The sequence below is a fragment of the Onychostoma macrolepis genome, chromosome 25, assembly GCF_012432095.1.
Source record: "Onychostoma macrolepis isolate SWU-2019 chromosome 25, ASM1243209v1, whole genome shotgun sequence".
Lineage (NCBI taxonomy): Eukaryota > Metazoa > Chordata > Actinopteri > Cypriniformes > Cyprinidae > Onychostoma > Onychostoma macrolepis.
The window spans coordinates 10,289,199-10,314,120 of NC_081179.1; the positions used below are offsets into that span (position 1 = coordinate 10,289,199).

Here is a 24,922-nt window from a genome sequence, read left to right on the forward strand (position 1 = left end):
AAAATATCTGATAAAAATACTAAATTTATTTCTGTTTTTTAATTGAATAAATATTTTAATTAAATATATACAAATTTTTAATACAAGTTTTTAATGTCTGTTTTTTATTTAAACAAAATAAAATAGATTTTATTTAAATAAATATGAAGTCTCATCAATTATTACAATTGTTGTTGTTGTTTGAATAAATATTTTTAAAATATTTTTAAAAAATTATAAGTGAAAGAACAATGGCAGTTTGAGCAAAAAATAAGACAGGACAAAGATGACAAAAACCACTCTCAAAAATGGTAGACCAAGTTAAGCACTTGCATTTTGTGACAATGTTCCATGCAGTGTGTTCTTGTTAATACAGAATGAATTGAGTATTTTATGCATACAAAACACTATGCATGGTATATATACAGCAAAATTAGCATGTGTACTATAGTGCTATGCCATTCCAAACATACCTGATGTTTTTACATAACGGTCATGCAACTACACAAATTGAGCATTGGGAGGCAGCACGGTCTCAAAAGGCCTAGTCTCTGACTACCACTAATACAGAGGTCAGAAATAAGGGGTTGTGGGTGTTTTGTTGCTGGTCTAGTTATGTCTAAATGGGACATACGTATTATAAGAACTGGTGCACATGATGCAGATCAGAGTCAAACATGGGCCATTTAAAACTGGAGCCACTGCTGGTTTTAATACAGAGACTCCTTGTGAGTTCTGCAGGGGGCTGTTTGTATTTCTGCCCACAGAGCCTGGAGAACCGCTCCACCCATTCGCTGTAAACAAAACCTCTAGGCTGTGGTGGACAGCATGTGGGAATAATAATCTTGAATAATAAAAACATAGGGGAAGAGCTATGTGTAACCAGGTTTAATGTTAACATGAACAAGCATTACGTGGTTAATGTTATAACATTTTAACAAATATAGCACATTTAACATACCAGAGCACATTAGCATTTATATCCATCATGTTCTGTTTGGTGTCTTAAAGAACTCCCAGTCATTTTTATAACTTGAAAAGTGTATTGATAAAGTATCAGGTAAATACTTAATCTATTCTTATGAGAACTATTCAGAAGCTAACAAACAAGTAAATCATAGCCAAAAAAACAAAACAAAAAAAACCTGGTAGTGTTTTGTGTCAATAGTTATCAGTTATATATTAGTGTTATTTATAAATTATTAAATCTTTAATTTTTGGCAGTAAATTAGTTTTCATTTTAGCAATTTGATGTGCTTTTGTCATTTTTTTTTCTTTCTTAAAATAATTTTGTTTAACTTTACTTGTATTTTAACTCACTTATTTCAGTTACTTGAATTTTTTAATTACATTTTTAATTTTCTTTTTTTATTTACGTTTTTCATCTAATATTTACATTTTATTTTAGCTTTATTTCAATTACTGAAACCAGTTTTTAATAGTTTTAGTTACAGTTATTAACTACAGTTACAGTTTAAGTAACAGTACTGCTTAAAAAAAGATACTTCCAAAAAAGTACCGTGGTTTTGTTACACATTTACCATGCACATTTACCTTTTGAAGTATCACAAATCTTAGAGGACCACATAAATACACAATTTCAGTATGATTACAGAAATTATTCAGTACTAAATCAAAGTACTATGGTAAATTCACACCAAATCACTAAACCAAACTGGTACCACCAAAGCACTTTTTGTTAAGACAGAGCAAACCTGCCACACTCCATTTCTCCATGTAATTTTCAAGATCAATTCAACAAAAATAAGCAACTAAATTTGTGTAGGACAATTTAGAGAGCAAAAAGCAGTCCCTAAACTTATGTAATGGACTTTCCATTCCCTGTCTTTTTTGGTCATTTCAATCATTTCCAAACACAAAAAGCAGATATTTAGCAAACTAGCAACTGCAATCGTCACGTTGTTTTACAAGGCAGTCAACCGTGTCTGAAACGGCAACCTAATCCTTACACCAGCTCAGTCCCAAAACACATTTTGTGCCATTTTCTTTAAAGTGAAGCATTTTCCAGCTTCCTGGCCAGAACAAAGAGGGACAGAGGTGCAGTGTAAGGGCATAGTAGTATATTAGCAGCAGTGTTTGCTGAAGGGTGCCCACTATTGGTCTCTGGGACTGGTGTGTGTGGTGTCCATATGGCCAAATGCCCACCTGCAGAGCGGCTCACCGCTACTAATAGAGCACTGTAGTAAAACCTCCATGACCGTGTCTATGTGTGCGTGTGCGCTGTAATTACAGGCCAACTGGCTGAGCTTTTCATTCTAGCCCGCCACATGAAGAACTTGGCTCTTCACTGCCTTCAAGGCTCTACTGAACGTATGAAGCTATATAAACACATGTACACACACACACACACACACACACACAGACATGAACTTACACACCGCTGCCACGGACCAAAGGAAGAACATTGTGATTTTCACAGACGATTTGCTCTGACCAGGTCAGCAGGAGCTATTCTTATAAAGCATAATATTTTTAACGCGTAAATGTATAAACACATGAGCTTTCAGTGGGGAGCTCTACAAACAGTAGTTACAACGGTGGTAATGTGGCCAAAGTGAAACTGTTTCTAAAACATGAACACAACTGACACGCATATTGTGGTGTAGTGGTATTCCTACATCATCCCTACTGTTGTTGCAGATCAAGTCATTGTGGAATATGGGCACAACCCATAAACAAGCTCTAAAAAGTTTGAAGTTCATCCTGACAAACTACAAAAACATTAGTTTAGTTTTTTTCTGTTCATTAACATTCCAATAGCAACTTGCATTGAAGCCAGTTCTGCTATAGATTAAAAAATAAGTAAATAATTGTTAATTTGTTACATTGCGAGATTTAAAGTCACAACTACGAAAAACAGAAGCTGTGAGATATCAAGTCACACTGTGAGAAATACTCACATTGTGAGAAATAAAGCTGCAGTTATGAGATAAAGTCTGTAAATCATATTGTGAGATTTAATGCTGCAATCGTGAAATATGAGAAACAAATATGTTGTTTTTAGATACAACATTGCAAGTATGAGAAATGAAGTTGCAATTGTAAAATTGAGATAATATTGTGAGATATAAAGTCGCAATTACATGAGACAAAATCATAGAGCAAGATATAAAGTCGCAATTATGAGAAACAAAGTCACAACTGTAAGATATAATCACATTGTGAGAATATAAAGTTCAAATTATGAGAAACAAAGTCACATTGCAAGATATAATGTTGCAATTATAAGAAAATGTCGCAATTGTGAGATATAGTTGAAGTTACGACAAAAAGTCGTAATTGTGAGATATAGTCACACTGCAAGATACAGTTGCAAGTATAAGAAACGATCGCAATTGTAAGATATAAAGTCACAATTATGAGAAAAAGTCATAATTGTGCGATAGAGTCACATTGCAAGATATAGTTGCAAGTGTAAGAAACGATCGCAATTGTAAGATATAAAGTCACAATTATGAGAAAAAGTCGTAATTGTGAGATAGAGTCACATTGCAAGATATAGTTGCAAGTATAAGTAACGATCGCAATTTTGAGGTATAAAGTCACAATTATGAGAAAAAGTCCTAATTGTGAGACAGAGTCACATTGCAAGATATAGTTGCAAGTGTAAGAAACGATCACAATTGTAAGATATAAAGTCACAATTATGAGAAAAAGTCGTTATTGTGAGACAGAGTCACATTGCAAGATATAGTTGCAAGTGTAAGAAACGATCGCAATTGTAAGATATAAAGTCACAATTATGAGAAAAAGTCGTAATTGTGAGATAGTCACATTGCAAGATATAGTTGCAAGTGTAAGAAACGATCGCAATTTTGAGGTATAAAGTCACAATTACGAGAAACAAAGTCCTAATTGTGAGATATAGTCTCAATGCAAGATATAAAGTTGCAAGTTTAACAAAAAGTCGCAATTGTGAGATATAACATCGCAATTACGAGAAACAAAGTCGTTATTGTGAGATATTGTCTCATTCCAAGACATAAAGTTGCAAGTATAAGAAAAAGTCACAATTGCGAGATATAACATCACAATTACGAGAAACAAAACCGTAATTGTGAGATATGGTCACATTGCAAGATATAAAGTTGCAATTATGAAAAACAAAGTTCCACTGCAAAATATACAGTGGCAAGTAAAAGAAAAAGTCACAATTGTGAGATACAGTCACACTGCAAGATATAAATCTGCAATTATGAGAAACAAAGTCACAAAGCAAGATATAAAGTCATAATTATGAGAAACAAGGTTGCAATTATGAGTTATTCTGAGATAAAAAAGTCACAACTATAATAGCAGATATTACAATAGTAGATATTATTTTTGATGTGGTCAATCTATACCATGAAGATAAAATAAGCAACAATTTAACAATCTTAATTAATTACTATTTTTTTATTACTATACTAAGTATCCACTGTCTGTGTGGAATCAAACTATCCAAGGAAGCTCATCTAATAGAACAAGAATCAATGCAACCACAAAGCCACATACAAATTAAGCATCAGCATTCCAACCTGAGGGTCTTCTGATGTTTCTTTGGCAGTCTGGTACTTTTTCTGTAAAGTCGCACTGCTTTGACTTTGCTGCTTGTAGATGGCAGACTTCAGGGGGATGAGGCTGGGCTGCACAGGCTTCTGGTGGGTCGCTACCCTGGATGGAATGGGTAGAGCGGTGCCATGCACAGGTTTGGGCAATCCCGACTTCATCTTGGAGGCAACTAGAATAGCAGGCATCTTCTTATGCTTTTACATCCAACCACGCAGACGCTGGCACAAAGTTGTCTGGTTGCAACCAAGGGCTTGGAGCAACCGCACACGCTGACTTAACAGCTGGAGCAATGCGGTGAGAAGTGTGTCCACAAATTCACATTCATACAGCACTGGGAAGCTCGACGGCACACAGAGGTCTTGCTAAACCTTCTAATAATATGATTTTCCCATGACAATCGGCCAAATCCTTCCCCGACATCAGCATCTTCAGTGTTTTTCTTGTCCAATGAAACTCTTACTCCATGTACGACTTGAGATCTGGACTCCGCCCGCCACCTGCTCCTAGTTCCACAGCGAGGAGTCGCTCAATATAGCCCAGCGCAGCCGCTGCTGAGAAGCGAACACACTCTGGCAGGCAGAAATCACAGATAAGTGGGAAGGCAGGATGCAATTTGCTGTCAGAGCAAAAGGAAACCTACAGTTTGTACACGGAAGTGTTACCAGCCTCCAGATGCAGCGGCAGCAAGGCAATACGCTCAAGCTTGAGAAGGATTAACAAGCCATTAGCAAGACAGCAGATGTGTCTTATGGGAACTCAACGCTAACACTCCTGGGAGACAGCCTAATCAGACATAATATCACCCTTCTCGCCAATGCACTGGAGAAATGGACCATTAACAAGCAAAGAAGAAAAGTCTTGCATTAGTTCACAGGTTTTAAAACATTTTAATGTCACAGACCCCCAAATATGATGATAAAAATGGCAGTTTTGCATTTTGATTAAATATTAAAATCCATTTAAACTGTGGGAAAAAAAGTGAAAAACTTCTAAATAATATCTGGAAATATTAAGTCGACAATCTATCTTTTTTATGCATACTTTTAGATATATAAATCTGAAGAGAAATATAGGGCTGTCAACACATTAAAATAATTGTGAACAATCTTAATAATTCATGTAAAATCTAATAGTTGTGATTAATTTAAATAATCGTGATACAATGAAAACACTTAAAATGTAAAAAACATAAAATGTATTTTATTTTATTATAATATATATATTAGGGCTGGGTTTTGACACAAATTTCACGATTCGGTTCATTCACAAGCTTGCAATTCGATTCGATTACCAATTAAATTCGATTCGATTCAATATCGATTATTTTGGATTTATATCAGGTACAGTACATGCCAAATTTTCTCAAGGAAATAATTTTTTTTTTTAACTAATGTTGTAAAATATACATGAGAGTCAGTTGGTACCACATTACTATAATGTTGAAGGTTAAAATTGACTGATTTGTTAAAATTACACTTAATGAAGTTTTTAAAATAATAAAGTTACAATTACTCAATTCGTTTTAAAAAATATATATAAACATAATGGTGGCTGTCATAAAACTTGATGGATTTATTCACGCATAAATTAAACATTGAAGAACAGTAACATTTATGATGAATGTGTTATATGGTGCATATATTTAGCAAAATGCCCCTCTCTACAGTTTATGGTCACCAAGTATGTTTTTCTGAGGTAAATGTGACGTTACATGACATTGTTAACAAGCTTTTATATTGACGTCTTTGCGCGGCTGAAACACTGATCGAGCGATTACATGAGACAGGATACGGATTGTAAAGTTGTACTATTTCTTTTAACTTACCTTCGGATGTTTAGTCATGTTTATTTTGTGCTGAAACTGGTATTATAGCGGAGGAGATGATCAGGTCACGTGCGCCTCGCGCTGCCGAGTCTGTTGAACTGAGGCGCTCCAGCGATCTGTCACTCCACATTAAACAGCGCCAAAACGGCATTTATTGTTTGAATACTGCAATATAATGGACATAATTTGAAATCTGAGACTTTGTTTCATATTAAAAGTACCAACGCACAATGCTTATTGCGGTAAATTGGATGGGAGGTGCCCTTAAATGTTCCGTCCATTAACTGAAAACAGGCTCGAATAATCGATTCTTGGGATTTAAGAATCGATATCGTTCCGTAAAATGAGAATCGATTAATATCGAGATATCGATATTTTTACCCAGCCCTTATATAGCATATATATATATATATATATATATATATATATATATATATATATATATATATATATATAAACTTTTAAATGTAATCAAGTGCTTTCTTGAGTTCTAATTTTGTTCTAAGGAAACCCAAATTGATGCCATTTAACAATCTGTCTGTACAATCATTACTAACTACAAGTGGAATTAATTGAAGCAAAATGTTAAGAAGAACTGTTTGTTCTTGTTGTCATCTCAACAAAGCAATTTACCCACTGCCAAAAACATCTATTAAGCATTATTAAAATCAGTAAAAGACCCAAACTGCCTCAAAGTCTAAGTATTTAACTTGCAGTTAAACTGATGTATGCGGTTTTACCATTATTGAAATGTTAAGTCTCGTTCGCCCTGTCGCTGAATTCCCATGCCCGGTCGTGTTTCTAACAGCATGCTGAGAGAGGGAGTGTTTGGTTATTCACGCAGGCCGAGCCGAGGCTTTGGGAGGATGAAATTCTGTTGGGGCAGCAGTTTTGAGTGTCTGCAGATTGAACCCAATAATCCCTGCGGGGACGAGTGAAACCCACCGCCTCTCTCCAGCCTGGCACTGATGCATTGTTTCCTCTGAGAACCACTGTCCACTGACTCCAAAACTATGTTGAATGTGCAAAAATGGAGATGCCAGTCCAACAGGGACCTGATATATTAACTACTGCCAAACTGATACCTCTTACCCAATGTTTTCTTATAAACAGAGGAACAAAAAAATGATGATATCTCAAGTCCACCTCAACAGGTACAAAAGAACCAAAGTTTGTGATTTCTGCATTATTAATGTCACCAAACCCCCCTCGTCTTCCATTGGTTGATCAAACAGATAGTGTTGGCATGTTAGACTCTTTCAGATCATTAAAACAGTACTCAGAATCAAGCAGAGGATGTTGTAATAAACCTACCGCAGGAATGGTGGGTGGTAGGTGCAGGTTGCTAGGTTGAGGCTTCGACAAACACACATGTGCAACCACAACACACAGCAAGGCATCAATTTTACAGACCCATGTTGTTAAACTGGATTTGATCATTGAAACCACAAAAACATTTCTTGAAGGCATACTGCTTTTGGATGCCAACATCCACAGCAGAAGATGTCCAAAAGTGCATGCCCAATCGATTTCACCCACATTTCATTTTTAAAGATGGTCCTTAATGCTCTTTAAATATGGAAATTGGAAAATGAGGAGTTTTCCCATTTACATAATAATTATAGATCTAGGCCAGTAACTGAAAGGTTGCCAGTTCAAATCCCAATTTTAAACTTTACTTGTTGAATGAACGATTGAGAATGTAAACTGACAAAACAAATTAAATTGAAAAAATAAATAAATAAATTACATTTCCATTACTCCAAAATTAACTAAAACATAAAACATTCAGATGACTGATGAAAAATGTCCCAATTAACCTGAATTCACCCTCATAGAATAGGCCAAAAATGTAATTTTATTGATAGATACATAATATATTGTAAATGTTTTATTTTTTTCTGTCATTATTATTAAAAATTAAAATGCTACTACACTGTAAAAAGTGAAAGTTGACTTAACTTAAAAAATTGAGGAAACCCGTTGCCTTAAAATTATTTATAATTATATATAAGTACATAATAATTAAAAAAAAAAAAAAAAGTTAAGTGAACTTGATAATTCCATTAACTTATTTTTTTTAATTATCACTTACTTAAAAATTTTAAGGCAACGGGTTTCCTCAATTTTTTTAAGTTAAGTCAACTTATCACTTTTTACAGTGTATGCACCAGAAATGTAATGCTGACGTTTAACAGCATAAACACTGAAATTAAACACTAAAACCAATTCCAGAACACTGTAACAAATACAATACATTTACAAAAACTTAGCTAAATTCAGAGTACAAACTGACAGAAAAAAAACAGAAATAGAAACCCTAACGAGCCTGGTTATAATCAAATATCTCACACCTTATCCACCATAGGAGTTATTTCAATAGGTATCTGCATGATCAGAACTTTTATATGAGGGCAAAAGATACCCGAGCAAATTTAACTCATTTTCAAATTGGTAGCATACATTTGCTATGCTGGGCAAAAGAAAACTGATTGGTTTGAAAGTGACTTCTGTGTGAGCTGTATACACTATTGACATTATAAGATGGAACCTTTTCTGTCTGCAAAAGATAGAGCTGAAATTTCACAAATGTGACTGCATCTAGAAAAAATATATAACACGCTCTCACACAACAGTTTGGGAGGAGTAAAATTTACATATGTGGTTTCAACAACCAGATGCATTTACACTTGTCCAGTTTCATCTGGAATGCGTCCCAGACCACCTCCCGATGTGGTTTTTCGGAGGGCATTTGCCTTTTCACGATTGGATAGCAATACAATCAGAGAAAACGCATGAAGCAACCAGGTGTAAACAGGCCCATTTTCTCTCTAAGACCAGAGAAAGTCAGTGCACACTACAGGGGGTCATCTGATGGAGACTGTCCAGTTCATTAACTCTTTCACTAAAGTTAGCCTTTAAACAGAGCCCAAGAGGATCAGCTTATTCCATATGGCCACTTGTTGTGAGTGTACATCTGCCCACACCACTCTCAATATGTTGAGTGTGACAGAGTGTGCCAGCTTACGTCTTAGATCATGGCTACCTTAAACTGTTAGGACAGGTCAACAACATGCTGGTTTTGGGATGGACAATAAAGCTGCTGAGTGCAGAACCCACTGAACGTCTTTTGTCTTTATAATAAGCAATTTTGGGCTTTTTTAATAATAAAAAAAACAACATCAACTTGAGAGTAGTCTGTTATATCACCACGATAGCAGCTTGATCCAGAGGGCATCAACGGATCGTATCAGACAAACGTGTGTGTGTGTGCAGGATGTGAAGCAGACACTCCACTTCAGCAAATCTCTGCAGTGGACAGTCACAGGAGATTGACTCGGACTATCAGCTGACCGAAACACAATCACGTTCAAATCTAAAACTAAACACTTTGAGTACACGTTCATGCACACATTCTTTTTCCCATTCTTGATAGTATACAGACTGTCTACAAAAAATATCTAAGTCTTAACCATTTTTGCTTTATATACGTTCAATGCTGTCCACTAGTGATAAACACAATACGGTATATTCAGGCATATTCTGAAACACTGTCCACCATTAAACAGAGTGCAGGCCAAATGTCAGCTGCACATAGACAGTGGACAGGATGCAGACCCACAGATAGCGATACACTATCAGCACGGCGCCTGACTGATGCCAACAGAAAAGCTCTGTACTGCTCTTTAAAAACCTACTCAGAGACGTGCGATCTGGTAGGAAAAAAAGTTTGATGATTTTTGTGAGCTTGGCATTGGAAAAACGATTGACTTGGTGCCTTGTTTTTTTTTTTCAGTACATTTGATATCGCATGTGAAAGTGTGAGGAATTTTTCAAAGTAATTTACTTTTGGGAAACCTTTTTGGTCTACACACCTTGTTTGGATTGTTTTGAAGGTGCGGTGAGTTATTCTGGCTGTTTTAAAGAAAATTATAATAATTGCCATTTTCAGGGGTTAAAGCAAAAAAAAAATCCTGAGCCTGAACTTTTTCCCGGGGGCAGGGGGAGGGGGCAGCACATGCAAAGCATGCAATGACTGTTGCAACTTAAACATTTGAAAGGATACTATGGCAAAGTTATTGCTTTCCTTATTGAAACTGATTTTTTTTTTTCATGGTTGACCTGAAGAATGAAAGCTATATCATACACTTGGAAAATTATGAGCTATATCACCGCTTATCAACACTAGGGGTGTGACAATATATTTAGATCACGAGATGAGACAAAATACATATAATTGGTTCACTAGAACGAGACAATTTGAATGCTATTTTTAAGAAATTTTCAATGACAAAATATTTGTCTTTTAATTACAAAAAGTAAAAATACAGTTTTATTTTGAAATATTTTAACTAATCTATGGCTGTAACTAAGGATTATTTTGGTAATCAAGTAATCTACTGATTATTTTGACAATTGAGTAATCTGATATTTTTATTAACACAAACAGACCTAAGTGAAAACCAGGCTGTAGTATGATTATTTATATATAAACTAACAATGAGGCAATAATAACTGGCTCAAATAAGATATCAAAACCAAGTAATTACATAGTTTTATTGAACAACACAGTTAAAATAGGCTACATAATGTAATATGCCTATACATATGAATGAACATAACCAACTTAAGTCAATTATAACAAACACCTGCAGAGGGCGCCAACGGCCTGGTGACATTTCGCTTTACAGCGTGATTAAATGATGTTTTAATCCAGTAAGTTTTAATATTTGGCCACATGCAGAAACTTTTATTTTGAAATCGCGATGTACAACATGGCATTTAGACATAGGTTGACGTATTCTCCTGTGTTGGCAAAGGTTTATGATTTACGTTACAAATCTAGTGAGATAATGCACATTGTTTTCCCAGATGAACTTTAAGCAATTCTCACAGCATATACAGAGGAAGAGTTTAGCCCCTTTCACACATACAGTCTTTACTCGTAAATTACCATTAGATCATATGTGAACAGGACCTTTTCAAAAAGCCCGGTAAATTTGTTCTGGCAATCATCGTTCTTATGGAGATGACATGATTACTCTGAGCAGTTCACAAATCTCTGCTGCTTTTTAATTCGTTTTTCCATGTAAATATGCGCTAGATGGACTTTGACCATCGCGCCTCGCAGCTTTTTGTCGCGCTTCTCCATTCATCAGGGCTGCGACTCTGCCTACTATTATTATTACTCGCGGTGCGTCTCGTGTCTATGAGCAAAAAATTCTGATTGGCTAGTAATGTTAGTTTGGTTGAGAGTGAAAGCTGTACTCCTCTCATACCATTGGTAGGCGAACTCATGGACTCGACACTGTCGACAGTGATATCAACTTTTTTTTTTTTAAATGTAGGATTTTTTTTTCCGCAGCCAAACGCTGCACACACAGTGCCGGAGAACTTTAACCCCTGCATTTTTTTTAAATAGTTACACATTTTGTCATGCTTGCCAATTCACAGGGGACCATAATAATAATTTAGCAACCGCACACAATTGTTATGAACTCAAAATAATGTACCATAATAATTAGTGCTGTCAAACGATTAATCGTGATTAATCGCATACAAAATAAAAGTTTTGTTTACATAATAAATGTGTGTGTAATACTGTGTATATTTATTATGTATGTATATATATATATATATATATATATATATATATACATACTCATGCAGTATACATTTAGAAAATATTTACATGTATTTACATGAATATATTATATTTATATTCATATAATTTATATTATATAAAATATATTTAATATATAAATATAAAAGTTTTCTTAAATATATACAGTACATATATATATATATATATATATATATATATATATATATATATATATATATATATATATATATATATAAATGCATGTGTGTATTTATATATACATAATAAATATACACAGTACACACACATATATTATGTAAACAAAACTTTCATTTTGGATGCGATTAATCGTGATTAATCGTTTGACAGCAATAATAATAATACAATGTTATTTTATAAATTCATAAAAATAACATGCACTACCATTCACAGGTTTGGGGTCAGTAACAACTTTTGTTAAAGAAATTAATATTGTACATTTATTCAGCAAGGGCACATTAAATTCATTAAAAGTGATTTTAAGAAAAACATTTACATTGTTATATTTCAAAGAAACACTATTCTTGTGAACTTTCTATTTTAAGAGTATGCCGGAAAAAGTATCATGGTTTCCATAAAAATGTTAAGCATCTCAGTTGTTTTCAACACTGATAAGAAAGTGTTACTTGAGCAGCAAATCAGCATATTAGAATGATTTCTGAAGTCATTAAAATGATTTTTGAAGGAATAATGATGCTGAAAATTCAGCTTTGCATCACAAGGAATAAATTACATTTTAATATATACTAAAAGGGAAAATAGTTATTTTAAATTGTAATAATATTTCATAATTTTACTATTTTACTGTACTTTTAGCCAAAAAAAAAAAATGCAGCCCTGGTGAGCATACTCCAGACTTTTGTTTTGAATGGTAATGTTCTTGAAAGTGCCATAGATTGTATTTCTTGGAAAATGTTATTTAAAAAAAATACAGTAAGTAAATAAATAAATAAATGAGATATTTTAAAGGCAGTTGGCACTAAAATCACTGTTGTCAGCCATGTTAAATTATTAATGTATTTAAAAAAAAAAATTCATGAAGATGAAAGTTATTCTGAATAATGGGTAAGGATCAAAGGTACTCACACCCTACCCGTCCCAAAACTAAAAACAACATCAACAAAAACTAAACTAAAAACAACACTTAAAAGTAAATAAAAACAAATAACTTTAATGAGGAACTTTAAAGACCTGCCCAGTGTAGTGATCACCAGCAAAATAGGATTAAATGGAGTTTGACCTAGTAAACTCAGGGTCATCATGGAGGTCTATTCCACCCCATGCATTTCCTTTCACAAGCTCAGTGAGAAGCAGCAGACGGAGTCTTGGCACTGCAGTTTATGCCACTTTTCCAAGCCAATGATTAGATTACAGTTTGCATGCCCAGTCAGCAAACAATCTTGTTACTGGCTTAGACGCTGGGCTCAGGGTCAGATCACACCTTCTGAGGGATCACGGCTAAACACGCTGCCATTCATGTCAAATGTCAACACTGGTGATACATACTTCTAATGTTATGAAAATAGACTTTAAGCAATAAAAACCCTTTGAAGAAGTATTCCAAATGAGGGTGAGTTTTTTTTTTTTTGTGAACTATCACTTTAAACTTTAGGTTCTTATTCTGCAAGAGCCTCTCCCAAAACGATTTGACTATTCGTAATTCGTAAATGTTAATTTCCACAAAACAGTTCATATGAAGACTGTGAAACAGAACAGAGGAGGATTCTCAGCTGTAACAAGGTGTTTCCCAACTTGTCTCGCTCAGAATCAAATATAGAAGGTCACACCAAACACCAGCTGCTTCTGAATCCTCTTACCACAACCACACATCTCCAGCTCAGGGCTTTAGTGACATATCACACAAGATTAGCATCTTAGCCTAATGCTTATCAGTCTGTTAGCATGTACACCGAGCTACGCTAGCAGCTGGAGGCTGAAACCATGAAAACACTGGGACTCACAAACACTAGAAATCAACAACATTCATTATGATATTATTCATTATTATCATTACTATAAACAATTGGTATTAAACTATTAATTATTATTAAACAACTATTTATTAAATGTAAATAAATGATTATTAGTAGTAAATTATTAAAAACATAATATTTAAATAATATTGTTATTTTTAATTAGAAACAAAAACATTTCTTATTATTGTATATTATTATTAGTAGTAGTAGTAGTATTAAATGATACAAATTTTATAAATTGTTAAGAACTATTCATTTCTATTTAAAAAATTAAATAAATTAAATAAATTCTATTGAAAATAAATAAATTGTTATTAAACAGTTAGAAATATCTGATTATTATTAAATAATTTAAATAATCAAATAATTTATCATTATTATTATTGTTATTAATATTGCTAGAATTAGAAATATATTTATTATTATTAAACATTATCACAACATTATCATTATTTTTAATTCTAAATATTATTATTATTATTATTATTATTATTATTATTATTATCAGGCTGTCTCTAATGAACAAACCACCAAGTTGAAAAACATCAGGATACATTTTTAAATACATTTTATAAATGTATAAATCAAATTATAGCCAAATAAGTATTAAAATACATTTTAAATTAATTATTAAAATAAATTACATTTATTCAAATGCAAAAATAAAATAACAATAATAAATAATAATAGCATTTAATAAAATAAATAGATTTCTAAATTATTAATAAAAATAGAAAAATTAAAACAGGTAGTAGCAAATATATCTTAGAGCTCAACTGCATATTCTAATCAAATTCAACCCAGAAGTACTCATTCATACACTTACACTGTGCCATTTAAAAAAAAAAAAAAAAAACTGAGAGACAGAACTCAACTCAAATCAGTCTTTACGGTTTACAGCACTTCTACACATGCTGAATGATCTTCCTTCCTAGGCTAGGAGGTCAAAGCCATCGGCAGGGCTGCTTGAACAGAGAGGAGGTATAAATAGAAAGAGATAGAGAAAAGAATCACAGTGGCACGCGAGACACAATGGCCTGGAGGAAGCAAACGTGTGAAACGGGAACACACACGGAACAATGCCTCCGATAAAGAGATAAGACAAGAGGCCTGTGAGCGACCAGAGATTGTGTTCCTCTCCGTCCCATCGGAGAGCTACGACACAAGTGAACTGCAGTGAGACGTTGTATACATGGAGCAACAATGCTAAAAGCTTGAAGCTTCTCAGAAACTTCTAGAAATTAATATGCCTCTAAAAACCTCTCCAAATTGTCTCAATTAGGGGGTTTGAAAAGGTTTGAATTAGAGGAAAGGAAGAACACATGTTAAATCAATTGGCGACAGCGCCAGATAGAAATAAAAACAAACCATCCGATTAATGTCATTTTTGGGGCTGTTCAATTGTAGACTCCTTCACTGCCAAATCCTCATGGCTTTGATATTTGGTTAAACACACCCCCGTTTCTAGACTCCGCAGTCCAACTTAATGCTAATTACAGGAAACACACAAAAACCCAAAAACACGTCAACCTATGTGTGATGTCACTCATGCCCAGAAATTTCTTAGCTCATGGCAAAATAAACCAGAATATACCAGCCTACATGCAACCACTGGGACAAATGAAGTCAGGAACTACTTTAGAAAGAACATTTACAACCTTTTTGTGAGTTAAATGTGGCAACGATTCCAGAATATTCAGCAAGATAAAAGTAAAAGACAGTATTTCAATTTTTAGACTTCAAAACTAACAAGTACATTTTCAAAAAAAAAAAAAAAAAAGAAAAAACGTAAATACATACATAATTTATTTTTAATTTAATTATTTGTATTTACTTACTTTTCCCTTTTCATTTAATTTTGAACATTTTCTCGTTAGTTTTGCAATGTACAAATTAAAATACCATTTACTGTCTTTTACTTCTTGCTGAATATAAATAAAAATGAAAAATTTAAGGAATAAATAAATAAATATAGCTAGCTGGGCTCCTTCTTCATCTATGGGATATTTCTGGACCATTTTAAAATACAGGTTGCAATTTTAAGTTTGCACACATCATATTTTTGAATATTTAATATTTAAGTATTAATTAATATATATATATATGTGTGTGTGTGTGTGTGTGTGTGTGTGTACAGACAGTAATAGAGTCAAATTTAAAATCAGTCACAGAGAATAATCATTAGCTCAGCAGCAAGTTTCTTTGCAATTTGCAGCAGTGCTGCCACCTTCTGTTAGACTGACTCCATTACAACAAGTGAAGCAACATGCATTACATGCTGTTGTTGAAATATTTATAAAAACAGTCTTCAGATACCATATGAGACTGGAAGACTCACAATATGACATCAGTATGTCACTTATGCAAGGGGAATATACTTTGGATCTGGAACGCAAGCACTTCGCTTCACTGAAAATTCAAGGGTGTAAATACAAAAATGTGATTAAAAACAAGTGTCTCAAATAAACATACACAGTAATCAAACAGGCTCACACTAAACACACTGATGTAAGTGAACTACCCACTCATTGTGAAACTATTCAATTGAATTCCATCTGGGGGTCTTTGAGAGGCTTGTGTTCAGAAGCCCCTTACTCTGATTGTGAGGCATTTCTGAGACTTCATCTATTATTTAGAGAAGCAAAGCCATGGATGGGGGGAGGTTTGCCCTTTGAAAACGCACCAGTGCCGTGAGGTTCTCTTCACACCCAGTCCCAGTCACTTACTTATTAAAAAGCCACATTCTCGTTTCTCCACAAGGAAAAATGGAGGAGGAACAGATGAAAGAGGGTTAAAATACAGCACCCAAACACTTCTCATGCCTTCAATGAAGCCCTGTCAAAGATGAATTCACCCTATATTTGTATACATATCCAGTGTGCTTCTGTACCACATTTAAAAAAGAAAAAAAGAAACAAATCAGGCTGAGAAACAATAGTAAAGCCAAAGGCAGAGTTAAAAGGAAAGGAAACTCAGCTAAGTCTATCAGTCATCTCCCATCACATCACTGGGGCCATTTACAGTGCACTGTGCCACTGAGCTTCCAGCTCAAAGGAAGGACATTAAGAAACAGAACGGAAAAAGACAGGGGAACAGTATCTGCTAAGAATGACTTGGAATTTCCTTATCATAAAATGTTTACGACTCTTAAATTCCAATGGATTCCACACAGACATAACATGCCTATCATAAAAATGATAATGGAAAAAAAATATTTTGTGTGAAGGTGCAACGATGCACTGATAAGCATAGCATCCATCTTTGTTAAAATTCCAAATTATACATTACATTGCTAAGAACACAATTAAAGGAAAATCACCCAAAAATGAAAACTTCCTGAAAATCTACACACCAATTTACTGTACAACACCATAATATTGCTTTCTCCATTGGAAAAGTTAAACTTGTCTGAATCAGGAGAGAAATATTCTTCTAAACAAAGATGGATTTTAATGTAAGATAACAAGGAATGGAGTTTTTAAATGGAGAAAGCTTATCATGTTTTTGTTTTGTTTTTTTGGCCAGAAGTGATGGTTTAAGGTTAAAACTCCTTTATGATGATTTTTTTTCTTACAAACATGCCGCTTTTCACTTCACAAAACATTCATTGATGGCCTGGAGTCGTGTGGATTATTTGTGGATCATTGTAAAGTATTTATCAGCTGTTTGGACTCTCATTCTGACGGCACCCATTCACTGCAGAGGATCCTTTGGTGAGCAAGTGATATAATACAAAATTCCTCCAAATCTGTTCCAGTGAATAAACAAACTCATCTACTTCTTGGATGGCCTATGAGGGATTTTTGGGTGAACTATTCCCTTAATAAAATTTAATTTGAAATCAAACATTGCTGAGATTTAAAAAAAGAAAAAGAAAAAAGAAAAAGAAAAGATTCACATATTTATGCAAGTTTGGCTAGTCACTCACCTAACTTAACCCAAACCACAGCTGATTATACTAGAGAAGAAAAAAAATTGTGAATTAGCATTACAAGAGGTAAATAGAGAAGTCACAAAAGTGTCCTACAGAGTGTTATCCAATGGCACAGCAAGAGAGAACGATATTCAACCATAAATATTTAAAGAAACAGTTCAGCCAAAAATTAAAATGGCCACTTTTCTCCTTTTTTAAGCATTTGAAGCTCCACTATCTCTATTAAATTGTAAATACATGGATAAGGCAACTGCTTTCTTTTGTTTCCAAAGTCATACAGCTCTGAAACAAAATGATTACAGAATAAAAATTTTGGGTTAACTGTCCCATTAATTTCATCAATTTAAAACACCATTTTATAACGAAACAAATAGAAATTATACTAAACGTCTGTTGTTTAGGTTCAAATCTGAGCAAAACTGTTCACCGTCCTTCTATTGTGCTAAACATCAGTGATGAATGTAGCATCGTATAATGAAAGGCAGCACATGACCCTGGAGACCAAGTCCCAGCTCTTAGCAAACACCAGCGCGCCTCAAGCCTTGACAGTGGGACAATACTGGGAGCTTCTTTTGAAAAAAGAATGTGAAAAAAGCAAAAAATTACACACCCTCAGCCTTTCCGAGGCGTCCACATTTAAATTGAAAGGGCAAAGGATGCCCATCTCTTTGATTTGTGGAGATGTGGTGTGACACAGCAAGAGTTGGGACTTCACCATCGAATGGTGTCCTGGTGGCAGAGCCATTTTAACTCTGCTACCAATTCATGCCATTAATGAATTATGCATTTAGGACAGACATGTCTGTTTACAATGCAAAGACGTTTATTATACTTAAAAAAAAAAAATTAAACCAAGATAAATTCACCTGATAAGCAAAACTGTGACATTAAAATTCATTTTGTTTGTTTTAAAACTATTCCATAGTTTTTTTTTTCTATCCCATGAGGCCATGGGAACTGAGGAGCTGTCAGATTTGACTGCAGGTTCCAAGAAATTTGTTCCTTGTCGTTAAAATGTACTTATTTAACAACACCTGAGTAAATTATTTTCATGGTTATTGTATGTCAAAGGTCAAAGAACATAGGAGTCAAATAACAATACTTACTCTGAAACTACATTGTAAGTATATCGTCTTTTTGCAATGTATCCAACTGACTTCATATGCAACAGTTTATCAATAAAAAGTACAGAACATAAACGCTCTCGTGTGCTATAATTACGAAGCACAAAAGGGTTAGGCACAAACTTACAGTTTTTTTTTTTTTTTTTCGTTTTTGACATTATGATGATAGGACAGTTTAGACAAAGAACAGGTTGTTCTCACCAACCCTTGGCATACCCCATTTCTCTGAATTAAGAGAGAGAGAGAGTGGAGGTGGGATCAGGAAAGGTCCTCAAGCTGGATTCGAACTCGGGATGACCATAGAGCAGTGGCGCTGTATGTCGGCACCGCCCACAAAGCTATCGGCGCCAACAGGGTAGGCACAAACTTGATTGTGCTGGAAAACAAATGTTTACTGTGAAATATTACTGTATAAACTGATATTAGCTTAGCATCTCATTAGTTTGAATCACCTTGGGCTAACATGCATATTTATCTCAATATCACAGATTAATTTGACTGGTCTCATTTGGGAGTGATAATTAATTCCCTTTACATACGCCGTAAAGTTAGCAACAAGAAATACACTTAATACAGGCTATTTAATGCTGCTAATCTTCCAATGCAACTTGAATTACGAGAAAGAACCATCTCTTCAAGACAGAACCATAAATCTTGACAAAGGAACCCTCTCAACATTTAAAGATTGAATAGTAAATTCATCTTTGCATTGCTATGTTGTTTTTTACAAAACGCAACTTAACCCAAAACATATAACTTAAATGGCACGTTGATAATCGAATCTAAAATGACAACAGGGATGTTGATTTAATATGATTTAATATTTGATTCAAGTTACTTACATTATTGGCACAATATAGCCAGTTTCTTTGCTCAATTAATCAAATCCGAACGATTCGAGTGAACGATATAAACACTCGCTCGTAAAAACAGTTCCATGGTTCGTTCCTGAATGCTATTGAACGAATCAGTTGACTAAATGATTCAATGACTCACCCATTTGTTTTGATCTTGAATGAATCAGTGTTTTTGAAGGAATCAGTTGAAAGAATGAATGAATGAATGAAGACAGTAACTTCTCGCCATCTACTGGCGAATTGTCGTATAAATAATAATTTACAGGTTGTGCTGTAATTATGTTTTTTCCATCAAACACCCTTCAAAAACAATAAAGCTAATTATTTGTAAAATTTCAATCTGTGTAACTATTCAGACAGTGGCTCGATGCAACTGTTGGTTCAACAAGGTCATTTAGAAAATGTTCAACCTTCAGTAAGCTGCACTGGTTTGTTGTTGCCAATGATTAATAGTTGAAATGTGTCAGAATTGAATATGAACACATACACTGGACCATACTCACTGTTTCTAAACACAGGTGAACCAACAACTGAAAAACTCAAAAGACTTGAAAGCAAACCACAAACTTCAAAACGTTGATCTTCAGCCCAGTGGAACCTGGTTGGGCGAGTGCCTGGAATATAAAGCTAAATCAGAACAGCTCACATGCAAAGCTCACACAGCTCACACTCACTGCAAAGTTTAGCGAAAAGTCAGGCCGGTAGAGCCTAATGTCTACTGGCAAGCTCGTCTTCATTGAGAAGGAGGACTCTGGACAATTCCCCATTCCTCACGGCCCCTATAAAGTGATTAGATTCCGTGTCAGTGGAACCAGTTAATGGTGATGACAGGGCTAACAGTGAATTAACACAGAAGTCCACAGGCCGAGCTCAACTCGGTCGTGAAAGAAAAGCATTCAGAGGGGGGTGATCAGACGGGCTTCGACATTTTAATCTGGATTTATGTTGCAGACCTCAGTGGAAATTTTGCTGGAAAACCACACACACACATCGACAAACGGTTTCTGGAGAAGACCTGCATAAATAAAATCAACATCTCGTCTTAATTCAGAGAAATGGGGTATGCCAAGGGTTGGTGAGAACAACCTGTTCTTTGTTGAACTGTCAAGCTGTGACTCCCTTATAATCATAATGAATGTGCAGCTGCACTGCAGGTGAACTGAGCAAACACTCCTTCTTCATTGGAGGGGGAAAAAACTGATGTTCGATATTTCATAGAAACATTTTACAAGGAACAAGAACATGTCAGTATGAAGTGGCCCTAAAAAGTATTATAACATGTAGGCCAGGCATAATATTAGTATATCATTAGATATTAAAATATTTATTAGATATAAAATATCACTTTTGAGGTCTTTTTTAACCAATGATGTGATATTACTTTATTCATAAGTACATAAAAATGCATGACTACAGCTCTAGTATAATGAGCAAATTTTACATTTATGAATTAAAATTCACTTACAAAAATGTATTCACTAATTATTATTATTTGAATGCCTAATTATTAATATTTTAATCAGTTTTGTATACTGTATATATATATCATTTGTATTTAGATTTATAATAAAATACATTTTACCTGGAAAACTATACTTAATTAAGAAATAATAATTAAGAAGAGTACAATTAAAGCATCTAAATCAATTACATTCAAACATTTTATGTATCCACACTTTTTGAGGCCATGATATGCATGTAACTTTTAGGAAAACCACAGAAACAACTCAATCTAAAATATTTTTGTGCCATTTTTAAGTTAACACATAAACTATCATCATGCTTTGGCTAATCATAAGCCTAGTTCATCCAGACAATTAGCCTGGCATACATCAGGAGGGATTTGAGGCTGATTCTTTATGATGTTTAAGTTCCTACAAGGGCCTCTAGGTCTGTCTAACACCCAGCAAATCATTAGACATAATCACCCTCACTTATCATAGCAAATTAACTAATGGATTTGACAGTTAACATGGAATGTGGCTTCTTCAAAGCTTGCTAGCATGGATGTTGCCGCAGCTGTTCGAATATGGGCATCTGGGGTACCAGCATCAATAGAAACACTCCACCATCTTAAGATGAAGACCATATGGATGACATGCTGCTTGAACATCAGCTTTAATTCTAAACACATCCATCTCGGAATATTCCATGAATAAATGCTCGGAAATTGCCATGCATGTGGAAAAACAGAATTTTAGGTGTGTATTTTATCTATCAAAAATGACAATTCTGCTATTGTTTATTAACCCTCATGTCGTTCCAAACCTGTATTACTTGTTTTCTTATGGAACACAAAAGAAGATGTTTTGAAAAATGTGTTTCAGACCCCATTTACTTTATTACATAAGCAAAAACATTCTTCAGAATACCTTCTTTTGTGTTCCACTGAAGAAAAAAATTCATATGGGGTTGGAACGAGTAAATTAAGACAGAATACAAGACAGAATTTTTTGGGTGAACTAAATGTCTTAATTTTAAAAGTTCTTCAAGCCTTCTTGAATGAGACAAAAGTGTGAATAAAAACAGAGTTTGGTCCGATATAACCTTGCACTTTTCCAAACATTAGAGATGTTTTTGCAACAAATACGTAAAATAGCCATGGATTTGAAATAAATATTCCAAACTTACTTTTTTCTGGTCTTCGAGAGCATGGGTGACAGTCTTCCTCTTCTGCTGAAGCTGCTGTTGCTGGTGATGAGGACAGAGGTGCTGGCATGTCTCTGAACCTACCTCCATTATATCGGAAACCCCAGGGCACCCAAACAAATTTACACTCCGAAACGTGCGGGATATTCCTCGATCAAGATATTCCTTGATCCTCCTGATCAGACATTAAATTTGGTCATTAAAGCTACAATCAAACGACTGCTAACCTTCATTTTGGCTTCTCGGCTGCTCAGTGGATCGGTCCAGCACAACCATAGTTGAAGGATCAGCAAACACAGATCTTTGGTTCATGATCCCAAGTGAAGAGTAATGTAACTTGCTGAGGGTGTCTCAGTCCTAGAAAGTCCTTTTTTTTTTTTATACCAGTGATGCACGAGTGAGCATCTAATGTCACGTTTCATAGAGCTGTCATGTTGGAGATTCTCTGCCACCTAGAGTCACGCATGGATTGAGAAGTGTGTGTTGGAGAGAGAGGAAAAGAGAGAAAAGTTAAGGTACAAGTGTCAGAAACTGGTTCACTGTCTGTACATCTTAACAACAACTTTTGAACCCTGTTCAAGATAAGTTTTGAACCTATGAAGTTCAGTTTCACTCATCTGAATTTGGAATTGAGTTCAGTTCAGAATGCAGTTCATTTGCATTAAATTCATTGATTCAGTTGCACTAAATGACTTGCACTTTCTAACACTGTCTAGACAGTTTTAGATTTTGCATTCCCTTGCGATATCGTAACTCAGCAGACAACAAAAATAATATTTAATAGCAGAAAACTAGTAGAAGTAGAAAATAAATTACCGTGGTACGTTTTATCCCACTTCCATTTGGTTTACAAAACCGGTGCAACTCTTCTTTCGGATTTTGCACGCGGAGCCGGCTGGGAAAGTAACGGCGTTGTCTATGACGTCATGAGCAGACCGACAGAACACCCCCAAAACCAGGAGCATATTATGAGCTCTTTCAGAAGCGTTTATTGTTACCATGGGAACTTTATTGGTGAAGAATTTGTACGCCATCTAGAGGAGCCAATCCAGATCGACCCACGGACGCACACTTTCATTATAAAGGAGATTGGGGATGGATTTACTTCAAACTTTTTATTCCAGTGGATATTTGTCAGGGCAGGTTTCGTATGACTAAGAAATATATAGAACATTTTTTTTTTACTATTTTTTTTTTTTTTTTTTGGTGACAACATGCCCCAAAAGTCTCAGCCAGTGTAACAATGGCTGTTCAGCAATATTTTTAACATTAAAACAATTGTGCAAGAAAACTCTGCAAAAAATGAAACGGTAACACATAAAGATACAAGAAGATAACGTACACAAATATAAAACCACAAAAAAACAAACAAACAAACAAAAAAATTAAAACGCATGTTAATACCTAAAATGACAAACAGCCTGCCCATGTCTTAAAAACATGGTTTCTACCCTGTCGGTTAGTTAAAATATAACTGTATTATATAATTTAGACATTAGAATGTAGAATTATTGAAAAGAATAGGCTATTTCGGAAGAATGAAATGAATAAATCCATAAATTGTCATGAATTGTGTTGTGTTCATGATATAACAGCAAGAGGCGCCAGAGAGCTATATAACTGACATTATAATATAATAGAGTAAAACGCCTATACATTAGAGAAAACAAGAAAACACTCACACACACTCATTTAAAACAGCTGACTCTTTACATTTTAAATGTGAGGATGGAGCAAAGCAATACCTTTTTTCCATTACAAAAAAAAAAAAAAGAATTACTATATGGACACAAATCTCTTTAATAAAGATCCTTTAATATGACACACAGTGATCTCATTCAGAGGGCATTAATTAGACAGTGAGATCCGAATAAACTTTATTTTTAATTAAGCTCAGCAACAGCCGCTTTCAGGGCTGTTAATTGGATTTGGGTCATCCTCACTCTGATTAAGGGTTTAATTTGTGGATTACAGCAAGAAGACAGAGAGGAGGTGTCATGTTTACTTGTGGCTTTCTGAAGATCCATCATCTGTGATCTTGAACAGAACTCCTCTATTCAAATCCGCCTGAATTCTACAGAATTAGTCTGACTGTGTGATCAGATGGCCTGAAATCCCATGTAATAAATATTCACATATTTGTCCTTACTTTTAGGCCTACGGGATTTTATGATTAATGGGGTTGTGAATTTTGAAACCTTAAAGGCATAGATCAGCCAATAATGAAAATTCTGTTAGCATTTACTCATTGTCATGTGATTGCCATTACTATGGCTGGGAATCTAAAGGGTCTGGAGTGATTCTGGATGAAGGAATGGTCTCTGATCTCTTGTCAGGTGTTCTCTAACCTCATCAGGCATTA

At 34.5% G+C, this 24,922-nt stretch overlaps 1 protein-coding gene across 5 annotated transcripts in view; it reads right to left on the reverse strand.

The window, feature by feature from the left end:
- nav2b (neuron navigator 2b) overlaps positions 1–23,505 on the reverse strand; it is a 91,880-nt gene extending 68,375 nt beyond the window's left edge. For 3 of the 5 annotated variants that reach the window (XM_058766616.1, XM_058766617.1, XM_058766614.1), the window contains exon 1: positions 4,518–5,058. In XM_058766616.1, coding sequence (XP_058622599.1) covers positions 4,518–4,736 — 219 coding nt within the window. In that variant the 5' untranslated portion in view covers positions 4,737–5,058. Of the gene's footprint in view, positions 1–4,517; positions 5,059–22,542; positions 23,013–23,376 lie in introns of those variants that run through there. The other 2 variants (XM_058766618.1, XM_058766615.1) reach the window with 2 other exon arrangements.
- Positions 23,506–24,922: the final 1,417 nt, after the last annotated feature.